The 18,204-nt window shown below is 32.1% G+C and overlaps 1 protein-coding gene across 2 annotated transcripts in view; it reads right to left on the bottom strand.

Annotated features, from left to right (window-relative positions):
- The window catches only part of fam184ab (family with sequence similarity 184 member Ab), a 231,247-nt gene that overhangs the window by 24,510 nt on the left and 188,533 nt on the right, over positions 1–18,204 (bottom strand). For both annotated transcript variants that reach the window (XM_073853210.1, XM_073853211.1), the window contains exons 14-15: positions 6,890–7,074; positions 2,177–2,323 (exon numbers count right to left, since the gene is read on the bottom strand). In XM_073853210.1, the coding sequence (XP_073709311.1) occupies positions 2,177–2,323; positions 6,890–7,074 (332 nt within the window). The remainder of the gene's footprint in view (positions 1–2,176; positions 2,324–6,889; positions 7,075–18,204) is intronic.

Genomic DNA, 18,204 nt, shown 5'->3' with positions numbered 1-18,204 from the left:
TGTGAATACAGAGCGGATTCAGGCAGTCAGATAAACTATTTTTATACGGCAAGCTGTTCAATAGCTGGATGTGTTGGTGTTCTCGTTCAAGTAAACCTAAATTAGGTCACCTCTGACAGCAATATCTACAGTCAAAGAGCTCTTCTACAACCCTGCCAGTTTTCTATATTTATATACACATGCATATACACCTAAAAACACATCCTGTTCATGTACTGCTGTCCTTCTGACTCAGATTTATCTAAATGTGTTTATACTGTAATTCAAAGTCTGTATACAATATTTAAAACATATCAAAAATTAGGGTCAATACAAATAAACTGGGACATTTTTTTCTCAAAATATCTAAATTTACACATATTCACTCTAAATAAATTAGACACACATCTAGTACAATAATATTCACAAAAAAAGTTCATAAACCACCCATAATCCGAATCTGAAAGTTGTAAATAGATTATTTAAGCATGTTTTAAAAGAAAATACTATTTCAGTCTAATTAAAAATGTAATATTTAATTCAGTATTACCTGACATTTCTTTGTAAACATTTGTCAAATTTACTTGCAATTTCTACACCATTTTTTCCCCATTGTTTTAATATGGCATAAATACAGTTGAGGTTAAAAGTTAACATCCTCCTTTCAGAATCTGCAAAATGTTAATTATTTTACCAAAATAGGCGGGATCATACAAAATGCATGTTATTTAGTACTGACCTGAATAAGATATTTCACATAAAAGATGTTTACATATAGTCCACAGGAGAAAATAACAGTTAAATTTATAAAAATGACCCTGTTCAAAAGTTTTCACACACTTGATTCTTAATATATTTTGTTGTTATTTGAATGATCCACAGCTGTTTTTTTTTTCTTTAGTGATAGTTGTTTATGAGTCCCTTGTTTGTCCTGAACAGTTAAACGGCCTGCTGTTCATCAGAAAAATCATTCAGGTCCCACAAATTCTTTGGTTTTCCAGCATTTTTGTGAATTTGAACCTTTTCCAACAATGACTGTCTGATTTTGAGATCCAACTTTTCAAACACTCACTGATGCTCCAGAAGATGCATTAAGAGCTGAGGGGTGAAAACTTTTTGAATTTGAAGATCAGGGTAAATGTAACTTATTTTGTCTTCTGGGAAACATGCAAGTATCTTCTGTAGCCTCTAAAGGGCAGGACTTATAAAACAAATATGATATTTAGGCAAAATAAGAAAAATATCCACATTCTGTTCAAATGTTTTCACCCCCCGGCTCCTAATGCATTGTTTTTTCTTCAGGAGCATCAGTAAGTGTTTGAACCTTCTGTAAGAGTTGCATATGAGTCCCTCAGTTGTCATCAGTGTGAAAAGATGGATCTCAAAATCATACAGTCATTGTTGGAAAAGGGTTCAAATACCCCAAAATGCTGGAAAACCAAAGAATTTGTGGGACCTGAAGGATTTTTCTGAAGAACAGCAGGCAGTTTAACTGTTCAGGACAAGGGACTCATAAACAACTATCACTAATCAAAAAAACAAAACAAAAAAAACAGCTGTGGATCATTCAGGTATCAACACAGTATTAAGAATGAACTTCTGAACAGGGTCATTTTTATAAATTCAACTATTATTTTCTCTTGTGGACTATGTGTAAACACCTTTTATGTGAAATATCTTATTCAGGTCAGTACTAAATAAGCAAAAACATGCATTTTGTATGATCCCTCTTATTTTGGTAAAAGAATGTGTAAAATTTTTAATCAAATGATGATTAAATGTTGAAGAAGAGCATTATTCACACTTGCTTCTCCATATGAATGGTGTCCCTTGTCAGAGCACAAAACAACCCTCATTCAAACCCGAAAAATACACAAACAGCATGTTTTGTAGCCAAAGGCATCTGCTCCTCTTATCTGAGCTGCTTTGACAGGGTCGTCTGTTCTGCTCTCAGTTCTCGCTAGATATATATCTCGCTATCTTCTCTGTCTCTCCCTCCCAGCATCTCTTCAGAAACACTGTCCTCATCCTGTCCCTCTCCACCAACCCCGAGTCTACATTACCGTCTGCTGTCCTTTCGTTAGCATTCATAGCCTCTGTCACCAGACACACGTAAACAACCAGTCAAAACAGAAGATATAGATCATTCATCCTCCAAAATACACATAGTGGACTTGTTTGTGGTGCATGAACTCACAGGATCTGCAGGGCGGAGATCTTGTCCTTCAGCAGCTCCTGGGCCTTGTTAAAGTCTGACAGCATGTTTTGTGTATCTCTGTGGTGGAGAGCGTTCAGCTCGGCCATCTCACGCTCGTGTTTCTTACACAGGTCCTGCTCATGAGCTCTGTGAATACAAATACACAGACACAACACGCTCAATGACTCTACAAAACTCTGCAGCTGTAGGCCTGAAGGAAATTTTATCCACAGAGAAATAGATTTTTATTGCGCTGCTGCCACACTGCTGTTTATCTAATATAAACATGAGATTTCTTTCCCAGCTGTTTACCTTCACAGACATAACCAACTGTTTTTGTAACTCCTGTGTGTTTTGAACATAAACTTGTGTGTATTTGACAGTTTAAGCGCAAAAGACATGAAAGAGAGGTTTAGTTTAGGACTTAAGGCCGGGACACACCAAGCCAACGATCGGCCGTCTGGCCTCGTCAGGCAGTTGGTGGGCGTCGGTGAAGCGCGTCGGTTCGGTGTGTTCTGCACGTCGGCTCTCGGCGGCTTTCGTCGGGCTCGCGTCGGCCAAAGTTTGCCCGATTCAACATGTTGAATCGGCGTTGGGCTTGTCGAGGCCGTCTGGGAAAGAGAGCGCTCTGATTGGCTATTCAGACATCCAATCAGAGCGCGTGGAGAACTCGAACGTGAAGAGACGTAACACGCAAAGGAAGGATTTAAGAGGGAACCGGCTCGCTGTCATAATTTCGCAATTCACATTCATGTATGTATTCATACTCATACACATACATATAGGACACACAAACTATTAAGCCTGTTAACTTGAATTAATTGTAAGATTAAGGCTGCTGTCATTTAATATGACTTATGAACAAGTTATAAAATTGTAAACAAATATATGAATATTAATTGTAAACAAATATATGATTTAATGATATATTTGCTGTGTACACAACGTTCGTTATGTTTGAACGATAGAAATAGATATTACTATTTGTATTTGTAAAGATGCCCTGTTGAAACTCCTTGTTGGGTCATTTTTTTTTTTTTTTTTACTAGTCTTGTTCTTCTGGGAGACATGAGGACCAGGTGATAGTGCTAAGCATGCAAGTACAGGGCACAATAAGCTTGGCAGACGGTAATGTCTGAATTTTTAAATGTGTGAATATTGGGTCTTTAGGGATAATTGGCCATTTTATGCAGCAGTGTACTTTCATTCTTATGCAATGAATAGTTTTTTGCAAGAATAACGGCGATTACTGTTCACCCTAAGAAAAGAAGAATCGTCTGGTGTTCTTTTAAGTCCTTTTTTATTATGTAAATAAACGCTAAACCAAGAGCTGACAGCGCCAGGGCCATTTGCAGATTGTCAGACATCTTCACAAAACCGAATATCAGTTTAAAGTTTAAAAGTTCAAAAGGTTTTTTTTTTTGCATATACTCATTCTTTGTTCATGTTTTAAGAAAAAATCTCACTCAACTGTTACATTTATGCTTAAAAAATTGCCAGTGGGGTAAGAAAAATAAACCAAATATATATTCCCTGAAAACAAAGTTTAGATAAATGCATTTTTAAACAGTGTTTACAACTGTTTGGAGGACTAGTTTGAGAAAATACATTTTGCAGTGCAACTCACTGTGTTTTATCTTTTTTCAAACATTTTATTTTTTCAAACATTGTAATATTGTCATTTAGCTCAGAGCTGGTTAGTTTGATTCATGGCTTAGAGCTCTTTAATAAAGATTTTTTTAAGTCTCTATAGAGAAAATGAAAAAGAAAAATTTAAGCAAGGCCGCTACAAAAATATGCAGTCTTTTGATTCCTCCATTACATGAAACTTTCATTCAGCTCACTGTTTGTGTTCCATCTGAGTAAATAAAATTCACAAAGCATTGTGTTAAAGTGAAAAGTCAACACACTTCCTGCTACATGCTATTGATTTTTATTTAGGACATGTTCATTTTCCATATTGCAATTTCTGTATGACTTTTATGTGAAACACATTCTCTACAATTCAGACACGCACTGTGATGGCTTTACATAAAACCCAATAAAGCAGGATCTCCTCTCTGTAAATGATACGCCCCTGGGGAACGGCGATGCAATTTATTTGCCGCTTTTATCTCAGGACCTGGATATGTCAGTGTTACATAATTGAAAGTGAAATGAGATCAGCACCCGTCTTGCATTATGATGTGTGATACTAAATAATCACATTATCTCAAACCAGCCGCGATGTATAATGAAACAGCTTTTTTTTACTTATTAATACACCCCCTGAATAAAATACAATGAGTTTGGGTTTTAAAATCCAATTGATTTGGTCTCTTAGAGGTCTGTTTTCTTTTCATTAAACTACTGCAAAAGACAAACAACACTGTCCGAAAGAGTCAGACACCAGTGAGAGAACTTGGGCAAAATGACAGATAAATCCTGATAGGACTTTTTAGGCAAGAACGTGGTGCACTTTTTTCTTTTAGTCGTTATTTTTTCACTTGCAACCCCATTCTGCTTGAAAGTAATTGAATTTCCATCTCTTTCATCATCACCAATGACTCTTGTCACATAAAACCAGAGGAGAATGTCACATTAGAGGTTGTTTAAGGATTGCAAATGCTCTGTACTGAACAAGGACGACCTCATGCAACCTCATGTATGCAGACGTGAGGTGAAATTTTCTCGTTTTGCAATGAGTTTACTCACTGTTTTCTAAATGCAGTGCTGGATGAAGCACACAAATCAAAATACTACTCCAGTTTTTTTATTGGAATATATTTTAAAATGTAATTTATTCCTGTGATTAAAGCTGAATTTTAGTATCATTACTCCAGTCACATGATATTTCAAAAATCATTCTAATATTCTGATTTGCTGCTCAAAAAACATTTATTATCATTGTTATGCTAAAAACAGCTGAGTATAATTTTTCTCAGGTTTCGTTGATGAATACAAAGTTCAGAAGAACAGCATTTATCTGAAATAGAAATCTTTTGTAACAATATAAATGTCTTTATCATCACCTTTGATCAATTTAAAGCATCCTTGCTAAATAAAAGTATTAATTTCTATAATTTCTTTCCCTCCAAAAAAAGAATTCTGAATATTTTCAGACACTGAAGACTGGAGTAAAGATGCTGAAAATTTAGCTTTGTTTACACAAATAAATTACAATTACAAATATATTTAAATAGAAAACAGTTATTGACTTGGTAAGCAGAAGAGATTTCTTTACAAATCATTAAAAATCTTACTGTTCAAATACTGTTGACTGGTAGTGTACTTGATTTTAAATGTTCTTTCTTAGCATTAAAAGTAAAGTGTATTAATCAATCATGTTTTTCATTTATTTTAGCCAGGACTAGTCAGACTAGTCATTAAAAAGATTTTTTATATGCACTGTATATAAAAACTCATATGAGTATATATATATATATATATATATATATATATATATATATATAGTCCTTATTTTAATATATATATATATAATTTAATATAATATATTTTAATATACATATAGTCCTTATTTTAATTTTAGTCATTTTAGTCAAGGTTTAGTCATGTATTAATTTTTCATTCATTTTTAGTAAATAGTTTTCTATTAGTTTTTGTTTCAGTTTTAGCTATTTTATACTCTAAAATAAGAAATGCTGCATTAGCACCTAGCTGAAATTGTATTGTATTTCAGTTAACATTTTAACATTTATTTTATTTGAAGTAATCAAAATGTTTTTATCGTTTTTATTGAACTTTTTGTTAACTATAATCCCTCTTTTTCAACTTATTACTAGAACATCCATTTCTAATACAATTACTGATAATTAAAGTGTGCAAATAAGTGAAATAAGACACCATATTGAGGGGTCGACCGATATGTGTTTTTCAAGGCCTATGCCGATACGATACCAATTGTTACAGATCAAGCAGACAGATAAACAATATTTTGAACCAATATATACAATTGAAGTCAAAAGTTTAAATACACCTTGCAGAATCTGCAAAATGTTGATTATTTTACCAAAAAATTAACTTATGAACAACTATCACTAAACAAAACAAAACAAAACAAAAAACAAAAAAACAGCTGTGGATCATTTAGGTAACAACACAGTACTAAGAATTAAGTATAACTTTTATTTTCTCTTGTGGACTATATGTACATGTCTTTTATGTGAAATCTCTTTTATCAGGTCAGTACTAAATAAAAAAATAACATGCATTTTGTATGATCCCTCTTATTTTGGCAAAATAATTAATGAAGCACAGATACTTGAAATATGTACTCAAGTAGAGTCTCAGAATTTCGATAATGTGTTGGCAAAGTTCTCTCAAAGATATGAGCAAACATTCTTCCAGTAACAGGAATGTTTGTCTAACATTTGTCAAATGTTACTGCTTGTTTAAAGTAGACCTATTATGCCCCTTTTATCCCCGCCCCCTTTTCCAAAATAGAGCTATGCCTTTACAGCTCATACCTGTTTTTTGATAATCATGTCTGTCACACTGAAATCATGCATTTTAAAGTTATTTAATGTAGGGTTTTCTGAGCGCACACATCCGGAGCACGTGCACAGAAAGCATGTGAGTACTAAACTAAGTTTTCTTTCATGTCTTATTGCGCTTAAACTGTCAAAAACCATAGGTGAAAGTTTATGTTAGCCAGTGTAATGAAGTAAAAACACTGTTACATTGTCTAAATGCAAGAAAGCTTCCAAGACTCACCTGATTTGCTGATTGGCCTCGCTACGAATCTTCAAAACCTCTTTGCCCTTGAGTTCCAACTCCTTGGTCAAAGTGCTGATGTTCTCGTTCAGGGTGTGAATCTCGTGGTCCAGATCGGCAATGTGCTTCTTCCTGCGACTGACCTCATCCTGCAGATCTGAGATGCGACTTAGAATCTCGTGTTCCTGCAACACACAAGAACGTAAGGTAAACTGAGGACACAATAAATGCCAGACTGATCTTACTTGAGAATGCTGTGTGTAACGCAAGAGTGTGGATTGTGTGGCGGCTTTTTTGCAACGAAGGCTCTTCCTGAAATGTGAATTCAGACACAGAGTTCCCACAGATGCTATTTTCACATTGCACTTTCAGACTATGTTGGGATCTAATATTGATGGCACATCTCTGTGGTTTGCCTTGGTCATCCACTACATCTTCAAATATATGAATAGTTTAGTTATGAATAAATAAAGCTTGGGAGCAACAGCATTATTTTTAGCGTGGTGGTTTTAGCATGAGAGTTTCATCTCTTGAGGAACGTCAGAAGCTAATGGGCCTTGAGTCCATGTCTGAAGTTTCTGGGGAACAACTTTCATACTTTCTTAAGTGTTCAATTACTTATTTAAAAAAAATGGCAAAAAATACAATGTTTCTGGCAATGTACTAGAAACAAATTGGTTTTGAAATGAGGCGTGGAAACTTCTCTTGCAGAAATACATCTCAGCACTGAGAAGATGTATGCATTTAAATAAAACAGTGAATGCAACAAAATACCACCAGTAAATAAATAAATACACATTCATAGAGGATTCTTTTCAGAAAGAGTCCATGTTTGTTGTTTAGCCTATAGAATTATACAGACTTTTTTTGTTACGGTTATATATACTTTATATGCAAATGACATGTTATGATTGGCTAACCTTTCTGCATGCAAAATGAATAACCCTGACATTACTGAAAACTGAATACGTTTTCCATCCATTAAAACAAATCCATTAAAATACTTTCACAAACCACAAATAAGGTACAAATTAGAGCCTGTCTCTTTAAAATTAATAGTTTACAATACAGATAATAAGCAAGACAAAATGAAAAAAAAATAAAATAAAATAAAAAATAAAATAAAATTATGGCAAAATGATAATGCGGTATTTTGCAGTAAATCATAACATAAGATAATAAATAAAATTAAATAAAATTAAATTAAATAACAGAATGGCAAAATAATAATGTAATTTGCAATAAGTCATAAAATAAAATAAATTATAATTTCATATTTCACAATAAGTCAAAATAAAATAAATAAAATACTTTGCAAAATGATAATGTTTTTGCAATAAGTCATAAAATAAGTAATAAAATAAATTTTAAACATAAAATAAAATAGAATAAAACAAAAAATAAAATAAAATAAAATAAAACTATGGCAAAATGATAATGTTGTATTTTGCAATAAGTCATAAAAATTAAATATAAAATTAAATTAAATAAAACGATAAAACAATGTCAAAATTATAATGCTGTATTTTACAGTAAGTCATAACATAAAATAATAAATAAAATAAAATAATACAATGGCAAAATGATAGTCTAAAATAAAATAAAATGATAATTTTGCATTTCACAATAAGTGATAAAATAAAATAAAATAAATGAAATAAAATACTACTATAGCAAAATGATAATGTTTTTGCAATAAGTAATAAAATAAAATAAAATAAAAATATTACTATGGCAAAATGATAATGTATTTTGCAATAAGCCATAAAATAAGTAATAAAATTAAATTAAATTAAACATTAAATAAAATAAAACTATGGCAAAACAATAATGTTGTAATTTGCAATTTTAATCGAATTAATTACATGATGTGTCGATTAATTAATCTAATTAGTCGCAAAATAAATTTGACAGTGAAAATACCCACAAAAGATTATTTAAAGCTATTTTTGTGTTAAATGAGAAAGTATCAAGTAGACATTACAAATTGTAGCTTTAGAAATAAATAAAAATTATTAAAATTTGATTTAATTTAACAAAAAATTTATTATACATAAACATTTAGGCTAAGATAATTTAAGAAGCATCTCAGTATTTTTTGTTAATATTGTATTTTAGTTGTTGGGCACAATCAAGAAGGTCAAGATCACTGAGGTGGGACAAGCTAAAATCCATTATAATGGTTAAAAAACAATTTATCAATCATACCTAATAGTTATCACTCCAAAAACATCACACTCATGCCTCGAAAAAAAGTAATGGAACACCAAAGTGTACTGTATTTTTAGAAATTGCCACATATGCTGTTTTCTACTGTAATGATTATAGTCGTATACGTCAGTCTCCAGTACAGCCCTGGTTAGATTAATTAGACAACGCTTGTCTCAGGGCAATTTTCCACTCCACTGACACTTTGACTTTTAAATGCCTCATGCACAGAAAGAAGTAGAAATCCTCCTGGAAAATACAAGCGAGCCAATTTCCAGTTTTATGCAGTTAATGACTCTGGCTTAATCAAATTACAATCTGCTCATCCAAGTCTGAATGTCTGTAAATATCATTTCACACAACAATTAGCTCAATAACGCTTTCAGTGTGTGTGGCAAAGAAAACCTGCGGCCCAGAGGGGCTTCCTCCGGGATGAATTACGTGATACCAGTGTCAGCAGAAAAAGCAATAAATAGCAAACATTTGTATTAAAAACTAATTTGTGTTTATCCCAGGTGTGAGAATGTTTTCTAATGTACACATGTTCACATAATTACAAAAATATCACATCCATTTTAGACGGCCGTGAATTACCCTAAAAGAGTATTTGTTAATATCTCCAAATCACAACAGATGGTTCATCTGAAAATGAAGCACAAAAACAGCACATTCACTTCTAAGAAAATCTGTCCAAATAGTACAAGTCTGAATCAACAGCAATCTATTTTTCTTGCAGAAATGATATTAGCCTTTTGATCAGTCCATTTTGATATTTGTACATTTTGTTATTTGTACAATTCATATTACAGTACCTTTAGGGCCTTGAATGTGTGAGTTGCATTGCTGTCGATGCAGGGTCAGAAAGCACGTTAACTGTAACACTCATGTGCTTGAACGCAGGTGTGTGTTGAGGAAAAACTAAGTGGTCTTTATTCCCTGACCGCTCACTGGATGTATGTGTGATGTTAATGTGCTGGAGCAGAACTGTCAGGGGTCTGCCAGTGACATTTTCATTTACACATCTCAATACTGTGCCTCCAGCAGACCACCTGAGCAGCGCCTGAAGCACACAGCGGCCCGCTACTCACACCGACACTGACTACTTGTAGTCAGACTTTTAAGACAGATTGTAATTTCATTGTAATTTTAATGGTAAAAAGCTGTAACAATGCCATAGTTAAATGTTTAACAATAAGTTTCTTTTAGCACTGACCTGAATAAGCTTTTTCACATAAAAGATGTTTACATATAGTCCACAAGAAAATTACCTTATTCAAAAGTGATTCGTAAAACTGTGTTGTTACCTGAATGATCCACAGCTGTGTTTTTTTTAGAGATAGTTGAGAGTCCCTTGTTTGTCCTAAACAGTTAAACTGCCTCTGTTTTCAGAAAAATTCTTCAGGTCCCACAAATTCTTTGGTTTTCCAGCATTTTTGTGCATTTGAACAGTGAGGAAAACTGGACTCATATGCAACTATTACAGAAAGTTTAACTTGTTTTGTCTTCTGGTGAACATGTAAGTATCTTCTGTAGCTTTTGAAGGGCAGTACTAAATGAAGAAAATATGATATTTACACATTTCCTTTCTTTTTCAAAAGTTTTCACCCCCTAGCTTTTAATGCAACTTTTTTCTTTCTGGAGCATCAGTAAGTGTTTGAACCTTCTGTAATAGTTGCATATGAGTCCCTCAGTTGTCCTCAGTGTGAAAAGATGGATCTCAAAATCATTGTGGGAAAGGTTCAAATACACAAAAACATACGTTGAAAAACCTAAGAATTTGTGGGACCTCAAGGATTTTTCTGAAGAACTGTTGGAAGTTTAACTGTTCGGGACAAACAAGGGACTCATGAACAACTATCACTAAACAAACAAACAAACAAAAAAAAAAAAAAAACACAAAACAAACAAAAAATACAGCTGTCGATCAATCAGGTAACAACACTGTATTAAGAATCAAGTGTATGTAAACTTTTGAATGGGGTCATTTTTATAAATTCAACTATTATTTTCTCTTGTGGACTATACGTATACGTCTTTTATGTGAAATATCTTATTGTGGTCAGTACTAAATAAAAAAATAACATGCATTTTGTATCATCCCTCTTATTTTGGTGAAATAATTAACATTTTGCAGATTCTGCAAGGTGTATGTAAACTGTATATATAATAGACCTAACAAGACATTTCATGTAATTTCACAGTAAAATATGTGAATGTGAAAAAGAACCAGTCATCTTATAATTTACAGCACAAAACTGGCAACTGACATTCCCATATATCCCTTTGACACATTTAAAGGTTTTTAATTCAAATAATTAATTCATTTTTGGGTGAACTATCCCTTTAAGAACTAGTTTGACTAACAAGCAGTTACTGATCAGTCTTGCTTTTCTGCTTCTAATTAGACCAATCTACTTCTTTATGTAACTGAATTTAAAAAGTTAGGTCAAGTTTTGAAGAAAAAAATAAATTATGACTAATCTTTAAGACTTGTCAACCGCACAGCAACTGATTTTGCACAGGCGGCCATCAAAATGTGTAACATAACCAACAAAACCAAACTGCAAATGAAATATGTGACCCTAGACCACAAAACCAGTCATAAGGGTGAATTTATACATTACCCAAGCAGAATAAATAAGCTTTCCATTGATGCATGGTTTATGATAGGACAATATTTGGCTGAGATACAACTATTTGAAAATTTGGAATTTGAGAGTGCAAAAAAATCTAAATATTTGTGAAAATCGCCTATAAAGTTGTCCAAATAAAGCATATTATTAATTAAAAATTATGTTTTGATATATTTACGGTAGGAATTCTACAAAATACCTTCATGGAACATGATCTTTACATAACATCCTAATGTTTTTTGGCATAAAAGAAAAACGTATAATTTTGACCCATACAATGTATTTTTGGCTATTGCTACAAATATACCGTGCTACTTAAGAATGGTTTTGTGGTCCAGGGTGACATATATGGCTTGTCAATGTTATATGGTAACAACCAGCTTCTTCTGTAATGCTCAAATTTAGACTTTTATCTTTTATTCATGAATGGCTACTTTTGCCTGGAGTGAGGTCGAAACACCTGGATAATGGTGAGGTATGGTTGCATAATCTAACTGCATATGAAACCAGCTTCAGCTGAATAATTGATTGAAGTCTTTGAACACACACACTCAAACAATGTTTCAACAGTGCAATGACGAAGAGCGTGTTGAACCTGAGCATCAGGACAAAATAAACCTTGAAGCCCTGGTCATCTAAACCCCTCTCCACCTTCAGTGAATGTCACATCAGCCATCCACCTGTCATGACAAAGCTGAACCTGGAGGAACAGTCATCTGACATCAGCAGGTGGTCTTTTCCTCAAGAGACGCGGCATAAAAAGTCCAGCGCTCGTTCTAGCATGCGGAAAGATTCCTGCTTAAGTCTTTCAGCTCTTATGCCTGAAGTAGAAAGGGTATAATTTGCGAGGGCTGAAGTTAACATCTCTGACCTTTTCCATCAAAGACCGAGGCACCTATAAATGTCTCCCTGGAGGAGTACTTCAATGCGTAGGATAATATAAGCATCATTAACGTTGGCCCAGGCCTGGAGGCATGCGAGAGAGGAGAGGATGATTAGCAGGCGTCTGGGAGGTGTGTGGAGATCTGCTCTCCTGGGCATTGTACCCTGAAAGCCCTGAGAGAGGCTGAGTTTCAGTGTGTTGATGATCAAAAGCTTGTCGATACAGAGGAAGCCACATAGGTCATAGAAGAGAGATGGGGAAATGAAAGCTCATGGTGGCACTATCTACCTTTTTCTTCCTGTAAGACCAGGTATGGCCATTTGTGAATTTTATGGGTCTGGCTTTCTGTCTCATCCACGTCCAGCTATTTTTAGCTGTACAAAACAGCTTGCTCTGCATACACATGAAATAAAGTGATATTGTGAAATAATAAATCCAAATTGTAGGGTACACTATCAGTCCAGTCAAAAGTTATTGAACAGTAAGATTTTTAATGTTTTTTTAAACATCAAAAGTCTCTTCTGCTCACCAAGTCTGCATTTATTTGATCTAAAGTACAGCAAAAACAGTACAATTTTGAAATATTTTTACTATTTAAAACAACTGTTTTCTATTTGAATATATTTTCAAATGTATTTTATTCCTGTGATTTCAAAGTTGAATTTTTAGCTTCATTACTCCTACATCCTTCAGAATCATTATAATATTCTGATTTGATGCTCAAAAAACATCACTTTTGATCAATTTAAAGCATTCTTGCTAAATAGAAATATTAATTTCTATAATTTCTTTCCCAGAAAAAAAATAAAAAAATAAAAAATAAAATAAAATCTCCAAGCTTTTGAATGGTATAGTATATAATGTTACAAAAGCTTTTTATTTAACATAAATGCTGATCTTTGGATCTTCCTATTCATCATAGAATCCAGAAAAAGACATCCTCAACTGTTTTAAAATTGAATGATAATAATAATAATAATAATAATAATAATAAAAAATAATAATAAAAATGTTTCTTGAATAGCATATCAGCATATTAGAATGATTTCTGAAGGATCATGTGACACGTGACTGGAGTAATAATGCTGAAAATTTAGCTTTGATCACAGGAATAAATTACATTTTAGCATTTTAAAATGTATTCAAATAGAAAGCAGTTATTTTAAATAAAAATATTTCATAATATTACGGTTTTTGCTGTATTTTGGATCACATAAATGCAGACTTGGTGAGCAGAAGAGACTTCTTTAAAAAAAATCTTACTGTTCAAAAACGTTTGACTGGTAGTGTATAAAGACTGTGAAATATTAAAATTACTTTATGACATACAAAATACACATAATAGTAAGATATTAAGTCACTTTGAAAGACACAAGGCTATAATTGTTAGGATATTAAGTCATTATGAGAAATATGTTCATACAGTGAAACGTGAAAAAAAGTATGAGAAATAATATGATAATTGTGAAATATTAAGTCACATTGTGAGAAAAAAGAATTCATACTGTAAAATATTATCACTTCAAAAATTACTATTATGAGAAAAAGAGACAAAACGGTCTAAGATAAGTGATATTTGTGAGAAATAGTCAAATTGTGAGATATTAAATCCCTTAATGAGACAAAAAGTCATAACTATTAGAAAAAAAGAGACAGCAATGAGATATTAGTTACTTGTGGAAATAAAGTCACACTGTAAGAGAAAAAGGTCATACTGTCAAATATTATTCTCATGTCACAATATGAGAAATAATATAATTGTGAAAATGATTAGTTACATTGTGAGAGGTCATATTGTCAAATATAAAAAGATACTATTATGAGAAAAAGAGACAAAACAGTGAGATATTAAGCCACTTTGGGAGATAAAAAAGTTGCAGTTATGAGAATTGAGCTAAGTGATATTTGTGAGAAACACAGTCATATTGTGAGATATTAAATCACTCAGTGAGACAAAAAGTCATATTTATGAGAAAAAAAGAGACAAAACAGTGAGATATTAAAGTTACTTTGGGAGATAAAAGTCACAATTGTGTAATATTAAGTCACACTGAGAGAGAAAAAGGTCATACTGTCAAATATTATTCTCATGTCACAATATGAGAAATAATATTATAATTGTGAAATGATTAGTTACATTGTGAGAGGTCATATTGTAAAATATCATCACTTCATAAGATAAAAAGATACTATTATGAGAAAAAGAGACAAAACAGTGAGATTCTAAGCCACTTTGGGAGATTATGAGAATTGAGATAAGTGATATTTGTGAGAAACCGTCATATCATGAGATATTAAATCACGTAATAAGACAAAAAGTCATATTTATGAGAATGAAAAGTTTGACAAAGTCACAACTGAGTAATAAATCACATTGTGAGAGTTAAAAGGTCATACTGTCAAATATTACTCTCATTTCACAATATGGGAAATGACATAATTGAGAAATATTTACTTACATTGTGAGAGGTCATATTGTAAAATTTTCTCACTTCATAAGATAAAAGGTCACGTCAAAAAGGTGAAAAAAGTGAGATATTAAGTCACACTGAGTGATAAAAAGATTTAAAACGTTAAAGTTAAAAACTTGGTTGCAATTGTGCCATCTAAATTTGAATTTACATTTGAATCATTACCTTTTTTTAACTTTTTTTAAAAACAATAAGATAGAAACAGACTTTTTAAAAAGACATTCAGTCGATTTTTAGTCAGTTCTCATGGAGCAAATGCTGGTAATTGCCTTGCTCAGTAGCACTTTTAACTTTTCACTAGGACTGTCGACTGATTTAAAGCGGCAATCAAATTAATGACATTCTGAATTAATAAATTCTGATTAATTATAGACTACAAAGAATCAAACACATTCATATTTGCGGAAAAAGCCCACAAAGTAAGACAATTCAAATACATTCTATTATTGTGGCAGACAAAAGCATTGAATAGTCAGAGATGTGTGCCCATGAGCTTTCTGAGGAGTGTTTGATTTCTCTGCTTCTCTGTCTTTCTCTCAGTCCTCACCAGCCAGAGAGAAGCAAGTTTATTGCTTCTGCAAATCAGCAGTGTCAGAAAAAGTGGCGACCCTTGTAAGATAGCGCTAATGGTTATCCATCGGCCGAGAGATTCATAGTGTAGGAGCACAGCACAGCGGCACAGGCTTTAATAAATACTGTAAAAGCAGGCACTTGTTTAGAAGAACCAGACCCCTGGGAGTCATTGGATCACTTATTGAGCTGCCAAACAAGCATGTGGATGAAATGATCGGATTTGTACTATTGTAGTTTTAACACATATGAAGAAATCAATTCATAATGTTGTCATATGACCTAAAAAGGGAATGTCATAAGACTTTTTTATTTTATTAAATTCAAATATTAACAGTCAGGGGATAAAACTGATCTCAAGCCAGATATAATTCATATGAGAGTCTACCAGGAGACGCTGTGGAGGGAAGCAGCTTCGCCAATCGCTATCGAGGTAAAACTCAGTTCTTTGCATTGTGGCTTTGGCCAGCACATCATACACAGCTCATTAAACCAGGCATGGAACTGAACTCTCACTGGGAAACATTTAACGATAAGAGAGAAATGGAGAAAGAGTTTGGAAGAAGAGAAAGGAGATTTCTGTAATGCAGTATGAGCAAAGCGATTCTTGGAAACCCCCACAGAATTCCAGTCTCTGTTACTGACTTCAAATACGCTTTTAACACCTGTCAGTGAGCTGAATGGATTTGCTATTTCTTATTTTAAAAAAGCCATTTAAAATAAAAATGTACATCTGTAGAGTAGGGGGTTAATCATTTAGGGCAATATTACTAAAACTACTACAAATAATTGTAAGTAATTGAAATAAAATAAAAATATTAGATGAAAACGTAAAACAAACTTGAATGAAAGTTTAGTAACTGAAATAAATAAAGTACTAACTTAAGTATCTATCAACAGTATCAGCTATCTATTTTATTGCAGCCTGAAATTCACTGGTGCATAAAAAATTTAATTAAATAACCAGTTAATTTAGATGCACATCTAGTACAAACCTAAAACTATTCAAATTCACTGGAATTCACCAGTGCAAAATAATAATAATAATAAATAAATAAAATAAAATAAAATATTAAATTAAATTAGAAAAAATGCAGTGAAATTAACTTGTGCATCAACAAATTAAAATAATAAAATAAAATGTAAAAATAAATAAATAAATAAAATAAATACAATAATTTAACCAGTTAATTTAGATGCACATCTAGCACAAACCTAACACTATTAAAATTCACTGAAATTAAGTGGTGCATCAATAAATTAAAATAATACAATAGAAATAAAAAATAAAACAAAATAAAACAATGTAGATGCACATCTAGTACAAACCTAAAACTATTAAAAATGTACTAAAATTCACTAGACTAGTACATCAATAAATAAAATAAAATAAACAGGTAATTTAGATGCACATCTAGTACAAACCCAAAACTATTAAAATTCACTGAAATTCACTAGTGCATCAATAAAATAAAATAAAATAAAATAAAATAAAATAAAATAAAATAAACAGTTAATTTAGATGCACATCTAGTACAAACCCAAAACTATTAAAATTCACTGAAATTCACTAGTGCATCAATAAAATAAAATAAAATAAAATAAAATAAAATAAAATAAACAGTTAATTTAGATGCACATCTAGTACAAACCTAAAACTATGAAATTCACTGAAATTCACTAGCGCATCAATAAATTAAAATAATAAAATAATAAATGTAAAAAATAAAAACTAAATAAAACAAAACAATTTAACCAGTTAATTTAGATGCACATCTAGTACAAACCCCAAAATAAATAAAATAAAATATAGTTAAATAATTTAACAAAAACGTAAAACATTTACTAAATTCTAAAGTCTGTCTATTATTTTATAGCAGCCTTAAATTCACTGGTGCATCAGTAAAATAAAATAAAATAATTTCTTTATTTTAATTTAGTTTTTATCTAGTACAAACCTCCACAGGTGCATCAATAAATTTAAAAAAAATAATAATAATAATTGAACAAAAAGTACAACATTTACAAAATTCAAATATAAAGTGAAATGAAAATTAGAAATGTTGCCTTGGCATCTAACTGATATAAATACGTTTTTGTAAACTAAAAGTGAGATAAAAATAGAAGATCGATCTAGTGAATCTACCTTAAATTCAATACTGCAACAATAAATAAAATAAAATAAATAATCCAGAAAAAATGTACCCAATTAATTGAAATGTTGACTTTTTAAATGAACTGATGAAGCAATTTGTACACCTTTTGCTACAATGACTTAAACTAGAAACCACAAACCCACGTTTCTCACGGCTCTTTCATGACACATCTGCTTGTGCTGTCATAACCAGTGGGATCGGCAGGAGTCTTGGGGGAAGGTGAAACACTTTTATTCCAGCCTTATGATGTAAGGGATGTTACCGAGAGTATGTGAGGGCATTACACAAAACTCAACACAACAAAGTCAACCGTGTCCTCGAGACAGATGTGCAGCTTGATTGTAGAAGCACATGAAACAATTCTAATCTCACAAGACACAAAAATTCACAGTTT

Source organism: Garra rufa, chromosome 13, assembly GCF_049309525.1.
Source record: "Garra rufa chromosome 13, GarRuf1.0, whole genome shotgun sequence".
NCBI classification, from domain to species: Eukaryota; Metazoa; Chordata; class Actinopteri; order Cypriniformes; family Cyprinidae; genus Garra; species Garra rufa.
This window is presented reverse-complemented; position numbering and strand designations above follow the sequence as displayed.